This window comes from Cavia porcellus, unplaced genomic scaffold, assembly GCF_034190915.1.
Source record: "Cavia porcellus strain 051 isolate PalLab524CR breed Dunkin Hartley unplaced genomic scaffold, mCavPor4.1 scaffold_32, whole genome shotgun sequence".
In the NCBI taxonomy this organism is placed as follows: Eukaryota; Metazoa; Chordata; class Mammalia; order Rodentia; family Caviidae; genus Cavia; species Cavia porcellus.
Genome location: NW_026947515.1, coordinates 41,128,648 through 41,155,327, shown reverse-complemented (window position 1 = coordinate 41,155,327; position 26,680 = coordinate 41,128,648). Strand labels below are relative to the sequence as shown.

The following is a 26,680-nucleotide window of genomic DNA, read 5'->3' as shown; positions in this document are numbered from 1 at the left end:
ATGCTGATTTGTTCCCCCTAGCCCATCTTTTTGAGACAGGTTCTCCCTACACAGCTCAGGCTGGCCTTGAACTTACTTTGTAACTCAGGCTGCTCTGGGACTTGATCACCAATCCTCCTGCCTCAGTCTCCCAAGTGCTGCAAGTATAGACGTGTGCTACCACAACCAGCTCCAAAATGCTGATTCTTAACTATAAAGTCATCCAAATCTTTGAAATCAATGTAATGAATTCCCAGTTGTGTATCAGCCAAATTACTTCATAGGATTATCTCCCATTCTTCTCACTAGGCCTAATGAATCTCAATTAATCCCTTTTATGCATTCTGTACTATGCACTATCAGAGATCAGTTCAAAAAGTTTATGTTACATTATATCATGAGAAGACCTGCCCTGAAACAAAGATAATGGAACAAGCCTTATATACCCATGATAAGGGGGCACCTTCTTCTTTATATGATGTGCCATGCACATCCAAAGAACATATGAATCTTAGCACCGAAAATTTTAAAGCTTAAAATCACAAATGACAAATCTTTGCCTCAGTGCCCATTACAATAAAGACACAACAGTACAAATCTGATATAAAACCAATTTCAGAGGCATGACAACACACAATGACAGAAAATATGCACAAAATATGTCAAATATTAGTTCAGATGTCTCCCTTGAGGCATAAGGTATGAGGAGATAGTTCTCCTCCAGAAAACTATGGAACTACACTCCAGGGTCACAATTCAGTTAGGCTAACCAAGGAATAGTAGCAGGTTTCAAAACTGGATATCCAGTGTTACGTTCAGAAATAAACAGTGGCTAAAATTCACCAACAGCAACCATTTGCAAGCTGTTCTATTTGGATCCTTAATGCTTTCTCTAAGCTAACACTGACTTCATGTATGGGTAGGTGGGGAGCTTGCTTCTTAAACTGCATGTGTGTGTGTACATGCCAGGGATTAAACCTAAGGCTTTCCACATACTAAGCATATGTTCTACATCTGAGCTACATCCCAAGGGCCTCAAACTCTCTTCATCGAGCACAAGAGTACTCATTTTATCTATTTTATTTACCTGGTTCCATATACAATTCTGCTACTAGAAAGAACCCACAATCTGAAAACCATTAACTACTGCAACAGTTAAGTTCGAAACTAAGGCTAACTGGAAAGTAACTGAGTCATATGCTTGCAATTTGCTCACTCCTGGTATTGCTCCACTTACTCTTTTTTATATGAAACAACATGGTTGTAAAGTGACATTAGGAAGCATAAAAGGGGGCTTAATTGAGTTCTTAATTAAGCCACATCATCTGGCCAATTAAACAAATGTATAAAATAATGGAACCTATTCTCTGTTAAAAAACAGAGCCATAACTTCTACATTCCACCAGCAATTTGGACAATCCAAAATCGTCACTTTACCTAACAAATCCCCCTATATAAAATCAAAAAGGAGCTTTTCCAAGTTATGGCCAACTCTGTCAAATATCCTAGTGCTTTCAGAGTAATACACAAGATCAATATATACACACTAAAATGAATCTCCTCCAATTCTTATTCACCATTACAATCCCCACCAAAATCACTCAGCACCAGAACTTCTGATACAAGTGGCATGGTCCCTACAGTGGTGGAAAATGAGCCACTTTACACTCTCTCAAACCCTGACTTCTCTTACTTGCCCTCCCATTTATGTGAAGGAGGCCTACCTACCAGAAGAGAGCCCAAAACTGCTCAAGGAAAGGCTGGGCTGTGGGCTGCTGATACCGTCCGCAAAGTAATTTACTCCTTCAGGATGCTAAAGTTAAAATCCGTATCACAGATCAAATGACTAGGCAGGACCGGAAACACTTAAAACTGCTGAGAGTTAAAGGAACAAGAGAAGGGAGAAAGATCACCAATGGTAAGAAAGCAGCCGAAAGCCTGCACATACCAGATCGCATGACTAACCCAGTCTGGCCTAAGTGCCTACACTTACACAGCCAGTCTGACTGACAAAAGTCATCACAGTGATCCGGAGTGAAGTCCTAACATCCTCCCATCTTTGCCTACAGATCAAATAGGAGTTCCATTCTCCAATGACACAAAACCGTTACTCCAGCATTAACCCTTCAGGTGAAACGCCAGATGCACTGGCTGCCCTCTTCAGCAGCAGTGACCTCAGTCCCTTCCGCTCCCTCTCACTTGCATTCTTCTCTTCCATTGTCACCTGTTTTGTGTTCAAACATGCCAAAGGAATGCACAGCACCAGTAAATCAGTGTGACAGTGACACAGGAGATTAGAGTGTGGCAACACTGGCTGGGGAAGTAGGCATGATCTACTCTATAGAAATCCCAGAATGTGTGTACAGAACAGTTCCCACAACCCTGCACATGGACTTCTCACAAGAACTCAGCATATTTTCAACAGGACGGCCTATTCCCGAGGTCAGCCTGAGATGTGGACTTCTAGCGCTGTCTCTCAGGACCCCTATGTAGAAGCTCTTGCAGGTTTCTTCAAGATTTGGACAGTATAAATGACACAGAGACCAAGACCTTGCTATGGTGACAGTCCTCATGGCAGCCTGCCTGCTCTCTCCAGGGTGCGGTTTCACTGCCCGTTCTTTCTCTTCTTTCTTGGAGCTGGGGTCTCACTCTGTAGTTCAGGCTCACCCTGAACTCTAGGTACCTGCCCGAGTGCTGGGATGACAGGTGTGCACCACATCCGCTGCTTGTTCTCCTTCTGCTTGGTCAGTGCTCTGCAGAACTAGTTTCTCCCTCACTCTTCACTTTGACTTTCTCAAATAACCTTTTTCACGGCTGTTTTTCTTGTTTCATCCAATTCTTTGCTTGACAATAAGAAGAACCTAGAATCTAACTACAGAGGGAGAGGTGAGCAACCCAGAACCCAGTAACATTTAGTTAGTGAGCCACTTTTAGAAGCATGCTACCCAACAACAACATGACTGTTAGACAACAGAGAAGCTATAATACCAAGCCTGTAAGCTTTACTGTAAGCAGATTCAGGCGGAGGTAGATAGAAGAATTAGAAACTGAGCAGTAACTAGGAAAGAGACAAGGAAAATCACTTGAGAAATAAAAACTACAGCTTCACAAAACAAGCCCAGTTTATTTTTTCTCTTCAAGAACATAATGAACCTAGACAATCAGTCCTTCGAGACAGCTACTCAGAGATACCTACATAACTTTTAGAGGACAATGACTATTCATGTCTCATTTTTTTCATTCAATGGTTATCCCACAATCATGCAAAATGGGGCATTAATCCTCATGTTCACTGCAGAACTATGTATAATGGCTATGAAATTGAAATAACCTACCCATCAATGGATAAACAAAATGTACACAAATACCAGTGCCATAAAAAAGAGTGGAATCCTGTGTGTCATGCAAATATGGAAGGAAATGGAGATCACTGTGTTAAGTAAAATAAGTCAGGCACACAATGATTAGTACAGCATGATCTCACTCACATGTGGAATATAAAAAGGTTAACCCCATAGAAGTTAGGCGATTGCACCAAAGAATGGGAAGAAAGGAGAGCAGAATAGAAGGGGAAAGGCTGATCAATGGGCACTAAATTAGAGCTGTTCTGCTGTGTTACTGTACAACAGGGTAACCACTAATAATGTACTTTACCCTAAAAGACTTTGAATGTTTTTAACCATAAAGATATGATAAATGTTTGAGTAGGTATGTTTAACCTGATTTAAGTATTATACAGGGTCAGGGATTTAGCTCAGCAGCTCAAGCACTTGCCTGGTAAGCGCAAGGTCATGAGTTCAGTCCCCAGTAGACCTTCCAATAAATACATAAATACAGTGTCTACATGTATCAAAACATTACCCCATATATGCAAACAATTTTAATGTTTTATGTATCAGTTTTTAAAAACGCATTTAAATTTTAAAATGAAACATTAAGTACTACTTGTAGAGGATGATGATCCAAATCCAGTCACTATCAAGTCAAAGTTGACAGTGTCCCCTAAGCTGGAGGAGGCACAGTGGTCATAACAGCTTTGTCCCAGGCAGACCTACAGCTTCACTCTGTCCGCAGGAGACAGCATACTAATATCCTCCCACCCACCAGAGGGCAGCAGCCTTCTTCTTAGGTCTGTGCAATTAAAACTGAGAAGACAGAAGCCTCCACATCTTAGGTCCTAACACAGAACCTCACTGGTAGCCTGGAAGATTGTCCGCAAGCTACACATGAAGAAATTATTCTGAGTATTTTATATATACAATGTTGTGTTATCTTGTTGAGTCTGATTTACTGCATGTAAAGTGATTAAGTCTAAGATAAGTGTTTCTAGTAAATAAGAAAATCACCTTTTCAAACATTTCTTCTGTGTGGAAAAATAAATTTGAGGAAGGGCTTCTGCAAAACTAAATAAAAAATGTAATCATAAAAAGAATAAAACAGGCTAAGTGTACAGTTCACTTTTCTACAGCTACTGCACGTAAATCTTAAAATAATTTTCAAGATAGGCTTAACATCTAAGCCTTCCTATATTCCCGAAAAGTATATTACAATGCTAACACAGAGCTACTTTGTGTTTTATTTCACCAACAGAAATGGAAAGATGTCACCAGTGTGAACCACTGTCTTACCATTCCTCTAAATGTCACACATCAAATCTAAATTCTTCTTAATCACACACTGCTTCTGTATAATTACGCTTGTCAAATGGGCCTATGTGCCTACATGATGAGAAATTACATGCTGTGAGGTGTGGTGGAATATTATGCTTCTCTGAAGAAACCAACAATAAGTGTTTTTAAAGTCATAGAAAAAGGCATCAATAGTCATTAACGGGTATCAAATTGTAACATGTATCAAGGCACTTCTGGTATTAATGGAATCCAATGATACAGCCTCTCTACAGCTGACTGACATACCATTCCGTCACCCTTCCCTATCCCAAACTGCTATGCTGGCTCAAGTATTTCACTAACAAAGATAGCTCCTCTGTAGGGTACAGAGTTGACAGTGACCAGCCTGTTCCCATAACTGCCTTTTGTAGCATTGCTTAACAGGTGAAGTAGCATTAGCATTTCGAAAGGGGCTCTTGGTAGCCACCAATAAAATCAGAATGTGAATGTGAGATAATAATTCCCTATTTTCACTCAAATTCCTCCAAAATTTGAGTATTATGAAATTCCAAATGCAATCAAATTAATCACTGAGACTGTATTAAGTGTCAAAATGAAGTATTTTCTTTACACCTTTAAAAAACTTTTAAATATGGTCAAAGTCTACCCATATTACTAAAACAATTTATGGTCAAAAGAACTTTTTAAAGGCATGTGTCCCCCCAACCCTTGCACCTCAGAGAAAAGTTTAGAGCTTTATCTCTATAAGAAAATTTTCTCTTCAGCCCTAGACAAACTGGATGTCACACAAATAGTACATAAGGACAACGCAACACTCACGCAGAAGAGCCCAATGACTCTTCCCACTTACACTGCAGTTAATACAAAATAACACACATCATTTCATATTCCAAGGAGGAAAACAATGTTGTTTCTCAATAGATAATCCAGACCAGAGGTACATTTTTAAATGTCTACACATAGGTTGCATGCAAAATTTTGAGCACATTTATATCAGTTAAAGAGTTGTTCAGCGCAATAAAGGAGCAGAATATAAGAAAAAGTAAAAGTGGCCTTTATTCCAAGGATGTGGAGAGAAGCCCATAACCGACAGCAGTCTGGGTTCTCCTCTGCCTGGATATGGGGTATGGGACATACATAACCTTGACCAGAGGTGGTGCTTAGGAGGGCACTGATGGCGCATGAGGAGCTGATTGGAATTTTCTTCTCATGCACTGGGAAAGGAAAAAGGAAGCTGTAACAGGGGAAGGAGGTAAACATCCCCAATTTGGCCTTCCATCCTATAATCCTACGATTTATTCTAGGGCAAAACTCTTTCAATATCCTTCTCTAAGGTAAGTCTATAGTTCTCAGTTATATTGGAAATATACAATAAAAGAACCTACAGACAGACTCATAAAAATTTCCCTATCACTAACTTAACATTACTTTATATGGCTCAGCAGCAAAGAATAAATGCTCAGCAATGAAGGAGATCAAATAGTTACAGTAGGATTTTGTTCACAACAAACCACTACACAGAAAATATTTTTAGAAACCCATCTCCAAATGTCAAGTAGAACACTGAGGCCCCTCCTCTCATTTTAAGTTCATGGAAGGTATGGTTCCATCTTGATTTTTCCCTATTTTTTTCCTAAAATGCTCCCACATTGCTGATTTTCCTGACGTATCTTACATAGACCAAATATTCTGTAAACACCTGTACAAGCATATAAGTACAATTACAAAAACCCAGTAGGAGTCAGATGAACACCACCAGTTCATCATAGGCATTAATGTCAGCCTGTTAGGTACAAAAGCCCAATCTCCATTTTTGGCCTTTTTCAATTAAATAAACACATTAAGTGGCATGCCACTTACAGCAGGACAGAATGTGACAGCATTATCACAAGGTATGCATATTGATACAACTTTAAAACCAGGGAACAGGGCAGTACTGAGTAGAGATGAAATAAACAAACAGAAGCCGAGCCGGTCAGGACCGAGTAAGGTTGAGGTTAGTGGCAACAGCATGTGTGTGGTTTCCAGGAAACCTTCAGTAAGACTGCTGTTAGCCCTAGCCCCGCACCTTGCCCAGCCCAGTGCGCTGCCTCTTCCTCCAGCTCCCGCCTGGCTCAGAGCAGCACTGCCCTGCTCCCAGGGGTGCAGCCGCCCAGCCTGGACTCACCTTGGCAGTGGAAGGGCCGGAACTTTAAAACCTGTTAACGTATCATGCCAAAAGTGCAATGAACATGCGCACTTCACACACTCATATTTCCAGAGAGAGGAAACGGACCACGGATAAAACTACCTCTACACAAACACCCTCCAGGAATTCAGAGAAGCAATTTTTAAAACACCCAGATTTATCAGAAACATTAACAAAACAACAACAGTGGTAAGTGATGTACCACAAAAATAAAAATAAAAATCACCTAATGGATTAAAGTACCAAAAATAATCATGGCATCACCTACTTTAACTGCCATTATTTGCCCACTTGGTTTGTGGACCATTTTGTTGACAGAACCATAAGCTCCTCGTCCAATTTCTCCAAGGTCTTTCAAGTCCTCTGCAGTGAAATCCCAGTGTTGTTCAGGGGAGATCTTCAGTTTTCCTGATGACTCAATGCTGTGTGTTCTCAGTCTTTCTCTGTTAAAATATTGGGAAGCAATTTTTCCACATTTTAAATAGGTTTTCAACTTTTTTCTTTTAGCTAATACTGATCATTGTGTGGGAAACTCTGTTTTCTCATAAGTTACTTAAATAGTCTGACCACCAGGTTTTTGAAGTTGCTTATGTCATCTTATATTTTTACATAATGAATTTAAAAAAAAAAACTAAATTTAGGTAGCCAGTAGACACAAATGCAGTGACATTCATAAATTCTAATTTCCCTTTATTGATGAAGCTAATGCTGTTGGTCAGTTTTCATTCCCAAATACTGGAGCTTTGAAACTTGCAAAAATGTATTATCAAATGAGAATCATAACAGTTGCAAATTTCATTTCCAAAAAAAAAAGGCTTCCCCTCTTTTGCCCCACATTAATTATTTCAGGGCCTCAATTTTTAGTTAGAAAAGCTATTTCCAAAATTTGCTGCAAGTAGAGATTTTTTTTTTTTAAAATTCTAAAGCGCAGTGATATCATCCCATAGCAATTAGATTAAAGTATCTGGGGACAGGAATCAGAAAGCAGTATTCTTAAAAAAAACCCAGGTGGGGGCTGGGGATGTAGCTCAGAGGCAAAAGCAACTGACTGGCAAGCCTATGGTCCTACACTCAATTCTGAATACAAAAAAAACCCAGGGGATTCCAGCAGTATTTGGGAACTATTCCTTAATATACTATTCTGTTTAAAAAAAAAACAAAAACAAAACAAAAAAAAACTGCACTGTTCTAGCTAATACCATGAATAATTAGGTGAAAATCCAACTGTAATGTACTATTAAAAATTTAACCTTTCGGGTTTTCAATATGTAGGGCAACGGACAAAAAGTGAGTTGCTCAAGGAAAAAATAGTTAACTTTATTACAGATTTGCATTAAATAAATATCACCTACAAAATCTCAATCTGGTGATCAAAATATTAACTTCTAACTATATAAAAGTCAACCCAATGAAAAATTTGTAAGTAATTACATTTCTCCCCCACATATATACACAACACACTTCACAATCCTGTGTGCAGGAAAAATCTGAATCAATTTTGCAATCTAGGCAGTGCTATACATATACATATATATCTATGTATATATACACACACATATACAGTCTTTTGAACATACTGAATGATCAGAATTTCTTTTTTCGCCTTTTTTTTTACTTTTATTAGTATATGTTTGCAGTACACATTAATTACATTCATTGTAGGGGACTGATACATGTATGTAACACATTCTGAAACAGGGTCTTACTGTGTTCCAAGCTTGCCTCAAACTTAGAACGCTGCTGTCTCACCTCCCTGAGTGCTGCAATTACAGGTACATATCACCAATTCTTTTGAGCTCTGATCTTACAATTCAAGTAAGGAAGTTTATGTGTTTGGTTATTTATTTTCTTCTTTCCAAAACTTTGGAATTTTTTCTTAGTAAAACTGTTTTCTGTAGCTACTTCTAAGGTTCTCAAAATTTTTAGAATGTTAAAGTCTCTCTGCACAAGCCCTGTATAGTAATGCTCATAATAACTATGACTCAAAAGTTACAGTCTAAAGATTAGTACACTTTGTATGAGTAACATTTTAGTGAACTGGTGACCCAAAGAGCAGATTTTCAATCGCAGTGTTAATAATTCACAACACCAGCCTCCTAACACAAATGCTTTTCATTTCAGCTCAAAACACTTCCATGCGTAATACTTGGTCCTCCAGCACCCAGAGTGATGAGAAGCCCAGCAGTCAGCGGCTAAGTGAGCATTCAGATTAACAGTGAAGCCAGAACGATTCTTAAGTGGAAATCAGGCCTAGATGAAAACAGAATTATCTCAATAATCTTTTTCATTAAGTAGATTAAGGCAGAGCATACTGTAGAGAAATTTCGTGCATAATGACTTTCGCTTTGTAAGCACTGGCAGTAAACACCATCTCCATGGCTAAATTTAATCACCACACAGCACTGGCCTATAGCTCAGCTGCTAGGTGGTTAGTACAGAGGGAAATCCCTATAATCTCAGCTACTGGGAAGGCTGAGGCAGTAGGATCACATATCTGACGTTCTTTGGTAATCTGGCAAGACCATGTCTCAAAATAAAAAGGATAAGGACATAGCTTGGCAGAGTGCCCCTGGATGCAATCCCCATTACCAGAAAGAAAAAATTACTTGTAAATTGGAAGAAATATTTTATAGGTTTTTTTACCAATGTACAGCCTGTGTCTACGTTAGTGGTGGTGAATCTATGGCACATGTTATTTTGTTTTTGAGACAAAAGATGTTAAGGTGTGAGTTATTTTTTTAAAACTAAAACTTCACTATTCAGGTTTAACTCAAGTTTGGCACCACAGGATAAATCAATGGGGTCCAGGGTTACAACGTGGGCATTCATCTCTACAAGGTTAACCAGCACTATTCCAGGACTCCCAAAGAAAAAGTGACCTAAGGTCTCTCTGCAATAGCACTTCTCCTGACAGAGACTATATTTTATCAGACACAAGTCCTAAATACTTCTCACCTTGTTTCCCATAATTTTCTATGCCCACACTTTTATACACATCACCCCTGGCTGCCTTTAGAGAATACGCCACAGGATTCTGACTCCAAGCTCCTCATTATCAACTCAGAAAATTCAGCCAAGAGCACCTGTGGCAGTAATCACTAGCTGCCATCCAATATCCATGTTCCCTTTCAACTTTCCTAATGGATCCTCTTTTATTCAGGGGAGCAATGCACCCAGCTAAAAGGCTATTCAGTACAGTACTTCCCAACTGGTAGGATTAAATGTCCCACCCAAAAACTCACATGTTGAAGCACTAACTGCCAAAGTGACTACACTGAAAATAGGACCCAAGCTTAAACGAAGGTTAATAAAGGTAGGCCCCTGATCCAACTGGATTAATGTCCTTATAGGACAAGACAACACAGAGTTCTTTTCTTCCAATATGCTAAAAGAAATGGTCACATAAGCATCCAGTAAGATGCCAAATGTAAGCTGACGGATGATGGTCTACCATGAAACCTACCTTGCCAGCACCTTGATTTTGGACTTCCTAGCCTCTACAACTGTAGAAAATAAATGGCTATGGTTTAAACCCCTTGGTCTATAACTTTTTGTTATTTTATTTCCTTAAGGCAGGCCAAGCTAAGGTACCAATTGTTTTTGTAGTTAAGGGTGGCAAATGTAAATGTAGTACTTAAAAGGAACTGACACAGCTAGACAGCTAGACCTAAATAAAAGAGACTGACACAGCACCGTCCTCCCCCATGCTACCTGGAGTATCAGCAATAATCAGAGCTGCAGGCCCTTCATGCCTTTGAACAGAGGAACGATGGGAGAACACAAAAACAACTCTAGACTCATGAAGAGGAGGGGGAAGAAGAGGAAGAAAGATGCCACTACACCACCCAACCTGCCTATCTCTAGTCACAGTTAGGGAAAGGGGAGACTATCCAGTTTAATCCATCATTTGCTTTTGTCCTCCATGTTTATATATACAGAAACTAACTTTACTTTAATTAACATATTACCTAATGCTATTTCCTAGTGGTTTTCCAAAAAGAAAGTAGTGCTCCACGTCCCAGCATCTGAGAGTAAGAGGGCAAGTGAAGAGGGCCCAGCCAGCACTGAAGCCATCACACTGACTGGGACACACGACAGGGCCTCGGGGCTGCAGAGCATCTTCCAGTTCACAGATCAGTCTGCTCAGAAGTACCTCTCAGTACTCCACTGAACTCTGGTACCCCAGATTTCTAGGAGCTTCACTAAATCCCTTGTCTAATAAATAATCCTTGGTTCCCAGACTTAGACGTTCCATATCTGCAGAAAACACACACACACTCGTACAGAGGAAAACAACTGACATAGATGCTATCTATGAGTAAACAAAGGAAATGAAATATGTATATTCATAAATGTATTTTTTGTAAAAGTACAGATGGGCTAACTGTAAGGGCTTGAGTACATACACACAGGCCTTACTAAAGTACAATTCGATGCACAGATAAATAACTAGGTAAGTTACCTGGTTATTTAAAAATCTGAAGACTCTCGTTTCTGAGCTTACAGCTCTGTACTGAGGTCCTTCCTGATTACTTATCTTCTGGACAGAATGATCAATTGGCTCACTTACTATTTGATGCTCTACTTATGTCCCCCTTCATTGACTCAGACAAATCTATATAAATTTTTTGAAATCCTACAGATACTTTCCAAAATTAAATTTAACTTTAAAACAGACAAAAAAACACAAAATAATGAAACAATGACCCTGAACATTAATTAGACTAGGAGTGAAAAAAGCTGTATTTAAATCCATGTGCCTAATAAATCTACCCAAGTTTTTGGGTATATATGTTGTGTATTTTTTTTTTTAAAGAAATACAGCTGCGCAGCCAATAAGGTTACTAGGAACAACTCTGAATCTGCATTTCCAATGCTACCATGTGCCATATTCAACCACATCTTCTTTGCAAATACAGCAGCAAAACAACTAACTGAACTTCTTTTTCCAAATGTATTACCCAATCTAAAAGTCCTCCGAAAGTCACACAGGAAAAAGACAAATAAAAAGCAATCAATGCAGTGAAAAACTTAAAACTTTTTTTTGTATGTTTCTGTTGTAACAGAGGAAGCCTCCCCGCTCCCAGTCAGTACACTTCAGCTGCCAGAAAACAGTTTCTGTTCCAGTTCCAGAAGCTTCTGAATCTTAGAGAAGGCTGGTCACTGTCATGCACACACAGCTGTCACTATGATGCACACTGTGTAAAGCCAGTCCCCAGCCAACAAGTCCTTCTGCCTCTGTACTTCCTGCTTGCTTATCCCACATAAGCCCAAATCACCAGAGATCAGGGCCTGATATTTTGGGGAGATCCCAGTAAGTGCCCACCAACACAAATACACCTGCCCCCAAATTGTGGGTGTCATTTTGGTGTTTCGGCTGACCGCTGCATTATGTGTGTATAGATTACAAAAATGGCATACTAGTTACAGCTTTACAGAGTTCACTTAAACACCCTAACACAGCAGTGAGTGAATAATCTGTTTCATTACCATAATGGCTGAACAGCTCGTCTGAACTGGTTTTGCAGCACAGACACTCAAAGTGCCTGCTACGCCTAGTCGGTGGCACCTTGTTTCCTCATTCCAGTTTGAAAAATGCTAATGGTCAGATCACTCTTTTCAACTTCATTTTATTACTGTAAAGCTGACTTCTAAAATAAGTATCAACTGCTGAGACGGCACCCGCCACGCCTCCTGGTTCGAGTACTTATTTGGTGTTACAGCTTTCACTAACAAGTTCTTCATAACATCAGTCCTTGTCCGCCAATGAAAATATTGTTCCAATTTCTCTTTTACCTTCTCTGCATACTTATGAACTTATGGAAGTAAAATTCTTCTGTAACTTGTATGCTCTCAGCCATCCCCGCCACATGTTTTCTTTTATAATCATTCTGTATCATTATGTGCACATCTGTATGCAATGGATTTTACTCTTCCATTGTATTTTAAAATTCCTACCAATCTCTTTTTCATGTCACCTTTTCAGTAATACCGTCACCTCATCATCCAAATATGTTCTCACCTCCAGATTTTCCAATCTCGTTTTATAAACGCCATGATTTTTTCTACATTATTAAGAATGCCAATCGTTATTTAAAAAAAAAAGCAATTTTTGAATCTTGTAAAATGTCTGACCAAGAGATGCTCTTTCTCAAAGGCATCAAAATACTATTCCTAGTTCCCCCAGTGTGGCAACCTCTGTGCGGCCCACTACACATAGGGAGATAGGTTAATTCTCACAGCTAAAACAACTGGGGGAAAACATAAAATACAAATATTACACACACACACACACACACACACACACACACACCAGGTTACCAGGCAAATAAGGGCAATTAACCCTGAGAGACAGTCCACACAACAGGTGAGCCCTGCAGCTGCTTCAGTTTAAGGCCTGGGGAGTTCAGACAGTGGTGCAAGGAGGGCCCACGGTGACCCAGCAGTGCCTCTGTCTTCAGAACATGGACCTGGGAGTCTGGGGAGACCTAAGTTGCCACAGTGAGCAGGACAGAATACTGAGTAAGGGAGAGCAATACAGAGAACCCCAGACCCCAGAGGGTCCTCTGCCCTCAGCACACAGTTGTAAGGCACCTGCACAGCCAGAGAGAGGAGCCATCCAAAAGTATTAGAAGAAAACTCACCCGACTCACACAAGGCAGCTCCTGTTCCTACCCACTAGGATTTTGCTGTTACTAGTGGGATAAAATGTGCTCTACACTAGTGTCATCCAAGCTAAGAAAGCAAGATCTGAAAGGATCTAAGTCCTTCCGAGTAATCTAGAGAACAAAATTCAAAAATGCAAAAAAAAATTTTTTTGGTACCAGGAATCAAAATTAACCTTGTGCTTGCCAGGCAGGCACTTGTACCACTGAACTACATCCCCAGCACTCAAATATATTTTCAAAATTTTAAATTTAAAAAACATCTAGTGATTAATAATGGCTGGCATATAATGCAAAGTCACCTAAGTATGCAAAAGAAAAATATAAGCAATAACGAGAAAATCCATTGAAACTGACTCACAAATGAGAGGCTTGAATGATCAGACAATAAAACCGTGCACTCTATATGCAGAAGAAACTAAAGTATGGATAGAATACATTAGAGGTATGGACTATATAAACAAGAACCAAATCAAATACCTAAATATAAAAACAGTAACAAGAAATTTTGAGAGCAATGGATAGGTTATCTTGAATGTGCTGATAGTTTTGAATGTCAAATTTAGCAAATTATAAATGTGTAATCATAATAAAATGAGAGAGAGAGAGAGAGAGAGAGAGAGAGAGAGAGAGAGAGAGAGAGAAAGCCCTTGGTCTCCATTTTACTTCTGGGAAAGAAATTTACATGTCACCTATCTATGGTTTTAAGGCAGATCTGAGATACCTAAAGACCCAGTTAGAGAACTCAGTGCTCAGTGACCCCCGTTTCCTTATTCTCTTAATATTATGAACACATAGGAGGTAGAAAAATATAATTCTCAGTGTATATAACAGTCTTTTTCTACTTCCACCTATAACACTTCGATAACAAATAGCCGCATAAAATTTCAAATAAAATTCACCGATATCCACTTTTCTTCCGTGGAAAAACCGACAGCTACTTTCTACGAGGCAGAGGAGCATGAAAGGAGGTAAAGATGCTGCTTTGGGGGCTACTTGGCTCGGAAGGGGCCAACTTTCATCAAATAGTCCCTGCTGGTATATGAAAAATTTTATAGAAGTTTTATTTCTGCCTGTGTTATTAGCAGAGATCCTACAGAAAATTTAGCCTTTGTCTTATTTTCATCTTTGTTTCTGAATACTTTACCAAGTACACTTCTATTTATACATTCTTGGACTACAAACCTGAAATTACTTATACCACACCAGAACTTTATTTCTGAAGCAAGTGGGAACCAATTACTTTCTATAAATAATCTAAAGCCAGTTTTTAACAAATTCATTACGTGAATTCACTTTTGAACACGAAGTATGAAACCACCAAGGTGTGATACAAACATACAGTGAATGTTTAAATCTGAAAAGATGAAAGAGTACCTTATAGGTACGATAAAAACTACGATGACTGCTGCCACTGTGAAGCCCAACAGAAAGGCAGGCTCATGAAAACCTTACCGTGTGTGTGTGTGTGTGTGTGTGTGTGCTCACCCTTCAATGCAGCACAGCTGCATGGTGTAACCTGCGGCTCTTCCCCACAGTCAAAGCGGCCATGAAAGGAAAGTATCTGGAGTCAAGTCAGGACACGCAGGCAGCCACTACAGCACAACCAAAGAAACTCACAAAGAGGACTTCCAGAACTGCTTCAGAAAACAACAAGACAGGCAGTGTGGGCCTGCGCGTGTGTGCGCGTTGCTGAGCTGAGCCCGAGCCCAGGGATGCACGCATGCTAAGCAAGCCCTCTGCTGCAGAGCTATGCCGACAACTCTCTATTTTTCACTCTAAGACAGCTTCACTGAGTTGCCTGGGTTCATCTCACACTAGAACTCTTCCTCCTCGGCATCCCGGAGAGCTGTGATTACAAGCATGTGCCATCATGCCCAGATTCAAGCTACTTTTATTATTTTGGGGACATTTATCTAAACAAGTCAATCAGAAAAAGGGTTCATAAATAAAAATAATTTTCACATTTAGGAATACATGTATTTTCACATTAGATATAGATAGACTTGAAATCTGAAATAATTTTGTGTACTGCATATAATTAATTTAATCGCAAACTACGCATTAAATCTGATTCCTATTGCTTTATGAGATGACATACTCATGACTCCAAAAGAAATTAAAAGTTAAAGTATAATTGCAATTGGATATAAAAGAATTTCAATCTTTCTGTGAAGCTATTTAGACTTACACATACAATTCAACGTTACGCACAGATGTTTTGTTAAACAGGAAAAACCTCCTTGTAATTGCTTTATACCATCTCAATTTGATGTTCAGGATACATGTAGGCCGACAGAATTTAATTAGAATACTTCATGTAGTGTTGTCTTCCTAGCAAACTCTCCCTGAATTTCCTGGAGTAGGCTCTGTGTTCCCTCTGTTTAAAATATACTATATATATGTCACAATCATGCCATACCCAGGGTAAACTCCTACAGTCCCAGTTACATTTTCAAAAAGCATGTTAGGGGGGCTGGGGATTTAGCTCAGCGGCATAAGCACCTGCCTTGCAAGCAGGCAGTCATGAGTTCAATCCCTGGTACCGATAAAAACCAAAAAAAAAAAAAAAAAAAAAGCATGTTAGGCTACTTTGATTCTGCTTATTCTTAGTGAGCTCTATTTTGGATATATTTTTAATCATTTTTGGTTAATTCTTTTCATCTCCATACAGTCTATGTCAGACACTTCATTTTGAAGTGCACAGGTGAGGATATTCACATTAGGCTATCAAATCACAAAGAGGCTTTTCTCCAAAGCTCCCCACATTTGAGTCCCTTCTTTATTATTTCTTTACCATATGCATATATCACTTTTTTAAACACTTCACAATAGACACAAATATGCCAAGTGAGACTTCTAGAAAATACGAGTGTAGACATGTGCTATCATTACTGTGCCTTTCAAGCAGACTCAGATGATACAGCAAGGATCACAGATGCTCTCCTGCCTAGTCAGTAGTTTGTGTACTCTCACAAGGACACAAAGCTCTTCAGCAACAGTCATATCTCAGACTCACTGGTCTGCGTGTATGAGTATACATTACACTGCCACCCTGTCACTCCCTGATTAAGCTGAACCATACTTTCCCCCAGGGGTACAATTGAACCGTAAGAACAAACCTCCAAACTCTGACTTATTTTGGAGTCAACCATTAATTTCAAGTTCATTAGCTGTTTATTAGCGGTGGGATAATACAAATGTGAGGCATTGCTGTCTTACCAGTTTCTTCCGGATATTTCGGTACTTTTTCTCCTGGGAATATTGTTACTACCGCTACTCTCCTGCTTATGTTTGCATCACAAAGGCCATGTTCTATAACCTTAATTTTGTATCACCATGTTCTTGAAAAGTGAGTTTAATATCTTCAAGCAGTTTGCGCCCTGCACAGTATCGTCTTTGCAGGTTTGCAAGGGAAACTTGCAAAGAACTGCCAACCCTTATCACAGAATGTAATTTAAAAAACCAAAACCCAGTTCTTCAACACTGTATATGGTGCATTGAACTGCTCCCCAAAATCTCAGAATATGACTCTATCTCTACAGATAATATTGAGGTTCTCAAAAATAGAGATCATTCTAGATTACCACGGACCCTAAACAGTACAATGACAACTGTCCTTACAAGAGAGCAAAAAAGGGGGAGGCAGAGACAGAGAGATAAGGAAAACAATCCAGTGAAGCTGCAGCCAGGAGCACAGTTACACTGCTATGTGGGGAAGGGTGCTTGGAACTACCAAAAAGAAAGACGGATAGGAAGAAGGATCCACCCCTGAGTGAAGCATGTTCTCCCAACACCCTGATTTCAGATTCCTAGCCTCTTGAGCTGTGAGAGAGTAAACTGTGCTGTCAGATTTAGCCTTGAGATGCAGTTTGCTGACTACATAATATAAATGATGCTAACTGATATTTAGCTAAATCATAGCTATCATTTAAACACTCTAAATACTTATTTCCTATATCCGTTTTTGCTTGTAAATTTACACCTACGCTTTCTAAGAAATCTCAATTATCTACTCATTATTAGTTTTATTTCCAAATTTAGTCTCAAAACAAATTTCTTATTTTTTCTTTAAAATCTCTTCACAAATCAACCGGGAGTAGAATAAGGGATCAACTAACTCTTCCCAGATTCTCTCATCACTTAGGGAAGTACAATAAGAAAGAAAGAAAGGTTATTTGACACCTCGGGCATATGTCATAGCTGTGTATTTTTCAGCAAGTAATAGTTAATTACCATAACAGATTGCTTCTTCCTGGTCATAAGAACTTGGTTTCTCAAACATGCTAATGCCTATTCCTTTTCCTTCAATTAATAAGTAACTTCTTGTGCGAGAAGCTTTCATTAGCTGAGGGATTTGCAGTGTGCCTCCCTTTTCATCGTATTTTTCGGCCTCACTCGTCTTGCTATCCTCCTAATGCTACCAAATCACTTCTTCCTTCTCAAATCCCTGCTTCCTCTCTGCCCCCTAAGCAAGACGGACTCTGTCACGCCAGCTTGTACTAAATGCCCCAACTTCTACTCTCACCTCCGCATATCCATATACGAAACCCACTAATCGTCCTTGGACAGGAAAACAGACACACGCACACCCTACATACCACTGCCACTTCCCTTCTGTGTCCACACTGCTGGCATCTTTAGATGAATACCTCTTTATGCATCCTTCTGCAATGCAGCTCTGTTAATTCCGGAAATTTCCACAGTAAACTCAGTCTGTCAGTTACCATGGAAACTGTCTGCTTCCTGGCACTACAAACAAAATGAGAGGATCTTTGCCTAGATCTAAGATGAGGCAAAAGGAGAAACTGAAAAAGATGTCAAGAAGAATTACCCAAATACTCCAGACAGAAATTTTCATTCTAATATTCATATTCAAAAGATTTAGAAAAATTAAATAAATCTGTAATATTTTGAAGCAATACTGACTTCAGAAGAAAAAAATGTTTCTTCAACCAGGAAAACAGCAATATTAAAGAAGACAAGATAAACACTCATGTTTGTATTAAGCTACTACAGACTGTGCATTTGCTAAGAGAAGAGAGTAGAACCTGTCAACTGGACTCAAAGCTTACTGTTATGATCGTTTTTCTCATTTTTATTTCATATAGAAAAGATCAGAAAAGCTGCCCTAAAGATCCTCTCTTCTTGGGCCCCAGTGTCTAGTGATGGTTAAACCTCTCCTTGTTGCTCATATATGTAACAAATCCAAGTTGCAGAAGCGTATCTCAAGAGTTTCTGCCAACCAGTAACCTCACTAGTGCTCAGAGGAGACCAGACATAGCTCATCCTGACCCTTTGCGCATGTTCTCTGAAGCAGTGCTGATTTCTGGCACACACGTGCTCCGGCTTGCTTCCGGCCACTCAGGCATCTTGTGCACTGTCTGTCTGTCCCTCCAACCTCTGAGGTGCAGGGCTCAGCCCCCCCTCCAGTTTCCTACAATCACACTGTCTTCCTAGGTCACCTTACCACCCACAGCTTCTCACCCTCTTATCTCAAACCTCACCTCTTCCTGGGCACCAGACTCAGTGCTAACACCACGGTCTGCGGGGTAGATACACAATCCCTCTTTGTGTCACTAATGGAATATTTCACAAACGTCTCAACTTTTCTAAAATTGACCTCTTGCTCTTTTACGCCCCTTTATCCACAGATGTTCTGTACCAGGAGTCTTCATCTGAGTAAGGGCAAGTGAGCAGCACTCAAACAGTGAACAGCTCTCCCCCTTACACCCACATGCAAATTATCAGCAGTGTGTGCTAACGCTGCTTTCTTTGGAGTCTGCCCATTTCTACCTCCACTGTCACTAATTTCACTATCACCTATTATTACATTTCAGTCTATTAGCCTTCCATCTCTGCTTCCTTTTAATATGTTCTCTACACAGCAACCGAAATAATCAATTTAGAATGCACACCGATAGTGCCCTTACAAGCTTATAAGCCTCACACAGCTCTCCACTGTACTTCAGGTATCATCCCAGCTACACCTACAAACCCTGTACCACGTGGAGGACTCTCCATGCCGGACTACCTTGCTACTCTTATTTTAAATCCGTTTTTCCTTCCTCATTCAGTCATTCTCCACTAAACTGGCATCCTTTCCATTCTATCAAAAGCTGATTCTTTAAATCTTAGCAATTTCAAATACACTCTATTGCCTCCACTTATACAGCACTAACACTTCCTTCTACAAATCTAATAAAAACACTTAGATTTAGAAACGTCAGTGGCTATCTCTTCATCTCCCCACTTCAGCCCCTGCTTTTCTGTCGTTCATGGTATCTCGTTCTTTTCCTTCAGCAGCACGTGCACTATTCATGTTTTCATTCCCTCGTCTTCCTCTAAAATTCTTCCTCCCTCTCCCTGGCCCCATCAAATTTATGTCTATATCTAATGCCTAAATTTCATGAAATAGAAATTATTCTTCATTTTTCAACATGAAATACCCATGTCCATGCCACGGTAATTAACAGATGGTGAATACCCAACAAACACTTGCTGAGTATATGACAAACAATACTGAGTTGCTTTAGTTGCTCCCAAGGTTCTGATATTGCCTCCTGGACTCTGTAAGATATCCTTATATCCATCCCCAAATTCTTCCTTTTGTGCATTCATTCAAACTCCAAGATAAGCTTTCACTTCTGTAGCTTCCTCAGTCAGGAGAGAGCTGGTGGTGACAACCTGTGTAAACCTGCAATGCTCTCTGTACCACCGATCCAAAACCAGAGGCAATTCTATACCAAGGATCATTTGGCAATGTTTGTAACATTTTTGTTATAACTTGGGGATGCAGGTGTTACTAGGATCCCATGAGAGGGTCCAGGAATACCGTCAAACATCCACAACAAAGAATCTTCTAGCCTAAAATGTCAGTGGGCCAAGTTAAAAAGACACAGCTACTCCCAGTCTCTCCTCAAATAGGAAAGAAGCCAAAAAGTACCACTCTATAAAGGTTAAACATTTTCAATTAAAAAAAAAACACAGTGTACAACACAAAGTTGTTTTTTTTAAATGCTAGTTCGATTAAAAAATAAAAATAACCTATATAGCTATTGGTAAGAAACCAGTTAAATATACCACACACTTAATGTAATGACAGCTATAACTCAGAAAGAAGAGGGCACATACTAACTCAGAAATATCTCAAACCTCAGTGTTGAGATGCACACCTTCAGGTGGCTGAAGCAGGTGAATTACAAGTTCAAGGCCAGCATAGGCAAGTCAGCAATAGCCTTTCTCAAAATAAATAAAAAGTACTGAGATGTTGCTCAATAACAAAACACCCCTTAGTTTGATCTCTGAGTTCAATACTCAGGATTGGAAAGAGAAGAAAGACAGAAGTGGGGGAGGCATACATGAACATGCAATGGGGACGGTGTTCAGCTGTGTGAGGCCCTGGGTTCAATTCCCAATACTGCAAAAGGAAAAAAAAAGAAAGAAATGTGAGAAGTACTGAGGGGGGAAAAAATTCAAGCTACAAAGTAGTATACAATAAAGCTTTCCTGTAAATATTTTCAAGGACTTAAATTACTATATAGTCCAGTATCTAGTCAGGTGTGGCACGACATACCTATAATCCCTGCACTCAGAAGGCTGAGGCAGGAGGATTGTGTCAAGGTTTGAGGCCACTCTGGCCTACATGGGCTACACTGAGAGACCCTGTCTCAAAAAAAACTAAAATAAAATTTTTTAAAATCTAATAAACTTCATTGTAAGGATATATTATACTTAATAGGGTTATCTTTAGAGAGAAGTATTGGAAGCATGAAGATTATTTTTTACTTATAATTTTCTTTACAGTACAGAGGCATGTATTACTCATTTTTTTAGAGTAAAATGAACTTGTAGATAGTGAGTTTATGGGTCATTTTGGTTTTTTTTATAGTCTTCTGTATTAAAAAAAAAAAAAAGAAAGAAAGAAAGAAAGAAGCATTAGTAAATAGTTTTGTTTTCTAAGCTGAGGTCTCACTACGTCACCCAGACTGACCACAAAGCCCTGGACTCAAACAGTCCCTCTACCTCAGCCTCCTGAGCAGCCGTAACTACAGGTACACGGCACTGTGCCTGCTCGAAAATGCTCTTTTAAAGTACAGTGAACACAACATGTTCCCACAGGTTATCTAGGGGAACCCAATTATTCAAAGGTGTATATTTACCTAACGTGATGTAGTAAGACTCTCTAGATCAGTGATGGCAAACCTTTTAGAGACAGAGTGCTCCAACTGCAACAAAAGCTCACTGATGTGTCACAAGTGCCAACACTGCAGTTAAACCGGAATACTGAGGTTTCAGTTCACAAAAAAACGCATACATTAACATCTGTTATCTCAAAAGAACAACATACATGCCATAACTTTGCCACCACTGCTCTAGATCAATCTTCAAAAAATAATGTTATAAACTTATTAAAAATTTCATCCTGTTTCTTTCAAATATCAAGACAAAGGAAATTTAATCAGCAAAAATAAAATTTGTGAAATTCAATTCTACAAGCATAAGAAAATAATTCAGTAGAAAACAGTGTGTTGGTATATTTATCCTAGAGCAAGACTGCTAGACACATAGCTACTTTGAGAACAAGGACACAAAATGACAGTTGTTGTTCAGTGAGAAAAAACAACCATTTATAATGTAACTTTTATTGTTACTGTTCTGGCTTTTGTAACTAACTTACTGTTTACATAGAACAAAATGCCCAAGGTTATACATCCTGAATAAACTGCCATAGAGAGGCACCACGCACTGAAGAGACATGCGACAATGCACATTACATAAAAATCTGTAAGACTAAGCTGTATCTTCCCTTCTTTTCCTATCCCACGGCCAGAACTACAGCAGCCAGACACGTGGTGCTACCTGAGCTCATAGATTCGGTCTAACTCCTTATCCACCCTTAAAAGGAACAAGTGGCGAGAGTGGGGGACATTCACACTAACATTTAAAAATCTGTGCCTCTTCTTCACCACACTGTAAATCCTGCCAAGTTGTCGCCTCATTGTGTGTTTGTGTGTGTCTCACAGAGACAAAAAGAGCGCTACAAGAACACCAAAGATCAACCAAAAACAAAAACAAAACAAAACCAAAGCAGGAACCATAAACAGTATCAAGTCAAGAGGGAAATACTTAAGAGAAATTAGAATACAAACTAAAAGACCAAACACTGAAGTAGAGTTACATTAGAAACGGATAAGAGAAAATCTAAATATGAGAAGATTATATGAAAAACAGTGGTTTCTAAACTGAAAGAATCCACCTACAGTAAGATACAAGGAAAGAAAAAAATGAGGGGGAAGGGAATAGGATATAGAAGTAAAAAGAAAACAAAAACAAAGCAGATACAGTGAGATTTTGAGACACTGAGCAAAAGACAAATTACCACAACTACAAACGAAACAGTAGGTCATAGGTCCACATCTGACAGTCCCACCGTCCTGGAAGGTGGGAAACACTAATGACGCATCAGAAATTCGGAAGAAAATTTTCTGCTCCAGAATCTTACATCTAATAAAATGACTAACCTATTATGAGGGTTAACTGGATAAAGATACCTTGCACCTTACAAGGGCCAAAACAAGCTTACTAAGAAAGAATTCTTAGTAACATTTAAAAGGGGATAGATTACCAGAATGAGAGTGAAAACTTAAAAAAAAAAATCAAAACATGCAATGCCAGAAACATGAATTCAAAATGAGACATTCACAAACCATGGAGCCGTTCCAAGGAGCACTTACTATAGATCAGAAGCAGAGTATGAATGAACAGCAGACTCTTAAGCAAAAAGGCAAACTGAGAGCACCAACTGACACACTATCATGTTGACAGACACTGACAGTGCACCACTAAGTGAGCTAATAATTGACAAGAATTTCTCAGGAATAGTAATACCATACTGTGACACAGTTAAAAATAATACTGAAAAGATGTATTCCCTTTATATAGCAAACATCCTTAATAACAGATTAAAGTTTCTACAAACATGACTATACTAAATAAAGGTAAAGAACCTCATGGTATTTTGAACTAAATCAGGACTTAAGAACTAGCTGCCTGCAGCAGCAAAGGAACTACAGACATGATTTGTTTTGTGTTGGAGACAGGGTCTCACTATGTGGTGCAGGTTAGCCTCAAGCTCACAGTAGCCTCAGTGCTGGGATTACAGAGGTGAGGCGCCACACCTGGCCAGCCACATCTTTTAAGAGAAGATATTTCCAGGACTATGGATTAATGCTATTTTTTAATGTCTACCTGAATCTCTGATCAAAGAACAAAGATGACTTATAACACAAACCAAATTTATTTTTAGTACATATGCAACCTAACAGCACTTATCATTAATTTCTTCAAATAAATATTCCAAAATTAACGTCTAGTACCTCAGTGATACCAGTTCAAAGAGAACAACATTCCTGAACATCAAGCTATAGGATGGCAGATGATCAATTTCAACCATCCAATTACCACAGCCACTCTGCTGAACATCCTCTGCCCAAAGAACTGCTGACATATAAAAATGTTCCACAGCCATCCAGGGCACTGAGGTAGAATGTGCAGCTGACGCTGGGGTGCAAGCACTTGCCTGATAAGTACAAGGTCGTAAGTTTGATCCCTAGTACCAAAACAAACAAACAAAGAAAAAAAAGAAAAAAAAAAAAGAATGTGCAGCTGGGGACAAAACCGATCCCACTGAACTGTAATTTGCAGAAGTATAACGCAAGGTTCCACACACATCCAGAGAGCAGTGTCCTTCACTGCAGCCAGAAAGTGCAATCTATCCAACGCCCATCAACAGATAAACAGTAAAACAAAATGCTGCCTGCCCACACAATAAAGTATCACTCACCCTTCAAAAAGAAAGGAAACTGACTCATACCACAATATGTAGAACCTTAAAGGCACTATTTTGAATGAAGTAACCCTGGCACAAAGGAACAAATACTACTGATCCCATTACATTAGTGACACAGGTCAGTCAGATTCAGAGACAGAAAGCAGAATGAAGGTGAGCAAGAATCTGGGAAATAGGGAATGCAGACGCAGGGATTAGACATGCGAATACCAAAAGTTCTGGAAATGAACAGTGGTGATGAATGCACAATAATGAAACTGCTTAATGACGGTGAAGTATACCCTTAAAAAATGGCTAACATGAAGAATTTTAAGTGATATACTCTATATACAAGAAAAAAAAGTTTGCAACAGTAATGTCAAATGAGCTCTCTCTCCTAAAAGAGTACTGCAGATGGTCAACACAGATGAAGTCTTAAAACATCAACCACCTGTACCCACAATTTACACCTATAAATATTTCTACCATTGCTATATTTTATACGTACTCCACCACAGAAATGCAGAGCTCCACATCACCACAACTGCTTTAAGAAACTTCAGAGATGGAAGAAACCTTCTAGGTTCATGCAGCCTGATGGTTTCCACACTCCGAGATTCACCAGATGCCCTGGGCAGTATTTTGGAGAAGGAGGGAACAATGCCACAAAGCCCTCCCACCTCACAGGGCAGCTCTGCCTCTGTCTCTTCAGCCTAGAATCTTATTCATGAGAAGAAAGCAGTGTAAATCGGGCTGCTTAGTTTTCTTCCCTTCTCTCTTATTCTCTCCCCCTTCCTTCCTCTCTCGTTCCTTCCCTAATTTACTATACAGAACAATGAAAGTCACTAACCAAATGCAGTATTTGGATTAGGATCAGAGTTCAGTCATGTGGTCATAGTCACAGCCACAGTTGCAGACACAGTGACAATGCTGGCCCAGAAACAGAGACTTCTGAACTTACACCTGCTGTTATTTTTATAGAAAAGTTTAAAAGGCATTTACATTCTTTAACCTACACAATTCCTAATTACTACTCTTTAAGATAATGGTTCAGGGCTGGGGATTTAGCTCAGCGGCGTAAGTGCCTGCCTTGCAAGTGTGCGGTCCTGAGTTCAATCCCTGGTACCGATAAAAAGAGAAAAAGACCAAAAAAAAAAAAAAAGATAATGGTTCAGTAAGTAGACACATCATGGAATTTAGAATATCAGTCACTGACTGATAAATTTTAAAATATTCCTACATTTTCTATAGCAAACAGTCTGTTCAAATGTGATAAAGACAAATGGGATGCTAGTGATCCTCCTGTCTCAACCAAGACAGCCTCTTAAATAAAACGTGTGGTTCTAAAATGCTTAAATTCTAATATATCAGCGCTCATTTCTAGTGCTAAGTTTTAAACTAGTATTTGTTTAGCAATTCAGGTAAGTTATAAACAACAACAGTATTGGACACATTTTAAAAGAGTCAACACACTGAAAGCACTGGATCATCACTCATGATTGTAACAGAATATTAGCAACAGAATACCTACTTGTATTTGTCAAACATACAGAACATGATCTGAGCCCAAGTCTGCCACATTTATAAGAATACAGCAGCTTTCAAAAGACTTGTGCTGCCAGGTATAATCCAAACCTGACGAAATTGTAAATGACAGCTGTGCATTTTTCCTTCGATCATCCTTTGTACTCTTTAGTATACAACTTATTTTCCATTTTAAAAGCCAAAACACAAAACATTGACATCTATTAAATTTATGTGATGCATACAAAAACTTCTATTATAATACTACTATTCCCTTTAAGAAATACTTGTAATGAATGATAATTAAAAAGCAGAATTTGCTGTTCAAAGATGTATTTCACCCTCCAAGGATTCAAATGGGAAAAACAGGAAGGCAGGCAGGGAGGACAGTGGTGGAGTGGTAAGCCATAATCAGTCTCTCCACGACGCAGGATCCTGACACTGGAAACAGCAACCCAGGGAAAAACAAGACAGGCTGACCCCAGAGCGAGGAAGGACCTGACATCAGGAAAGCTAGAAGCTACACAGAACCTGAAAAGAGGAAAGCAGCAGTCTGTACTTCCTCCCAGCTCCCATCTTGTGGCTTGCAGCACAGGTCACAGAATGTCCAGGGACAAGGTGAAAGCTGAGGACTTCCAGGAGAATCGGAACACACCACTGCTGGTGCCACGCTCTCCAGGGAGAGTGCAGGATTCTGCCCCCACGTGAGCCTCAACAGGCAACTGCTGGTGAACAACTCCAGTCCAAGTTCCCAGCACAAGAGTGGGTCATCAAACTCCATTCCAGCAGTGGGGTGTTCACACCCCAAGATCTAGAGCAGTCACAGGACAGCTTCACTTCAGGGCTCCCAGGGTTATGCCAC

The 26,680-nt window shown here is 39.4% G+C and overlaps 1 protein-coding gene across 12 annotated transcripts in view; it reads right to left on the bottom strand.

The window, feature by feature from the left end:
• Map2k4 (mitogen-activated protein kinase kinase 4) overlaps positions 1-26,680 on the bottom strand; it is a 118,361-nt gene that overhangs the window by 50,994 nt on the left and 40,687 nt on the right. For 8 of the 12 annotated variants that reach the window (XM_063242129.1, XM_063242130.1, XM_063242131.1 and 5 more), the window contains one exon: positions 7,067-7,241. The exons of 2 other annotated variants lie outside the window; for them this stretch is intronic. In XM_063242129.1, coding sequence (XP_063098199.1) covers positions 7,067-7,241 — 175 coding nt within the window. Of the gene's footprint in view, positions 1-7,066; positions 7,242-18,064; positions 18,214-26,680 lie in introns of those variants that run through there. 2 more of the 12 variants (XM_063242137.1, XM_063242140.1) reach the window with 2 other exon arrangements.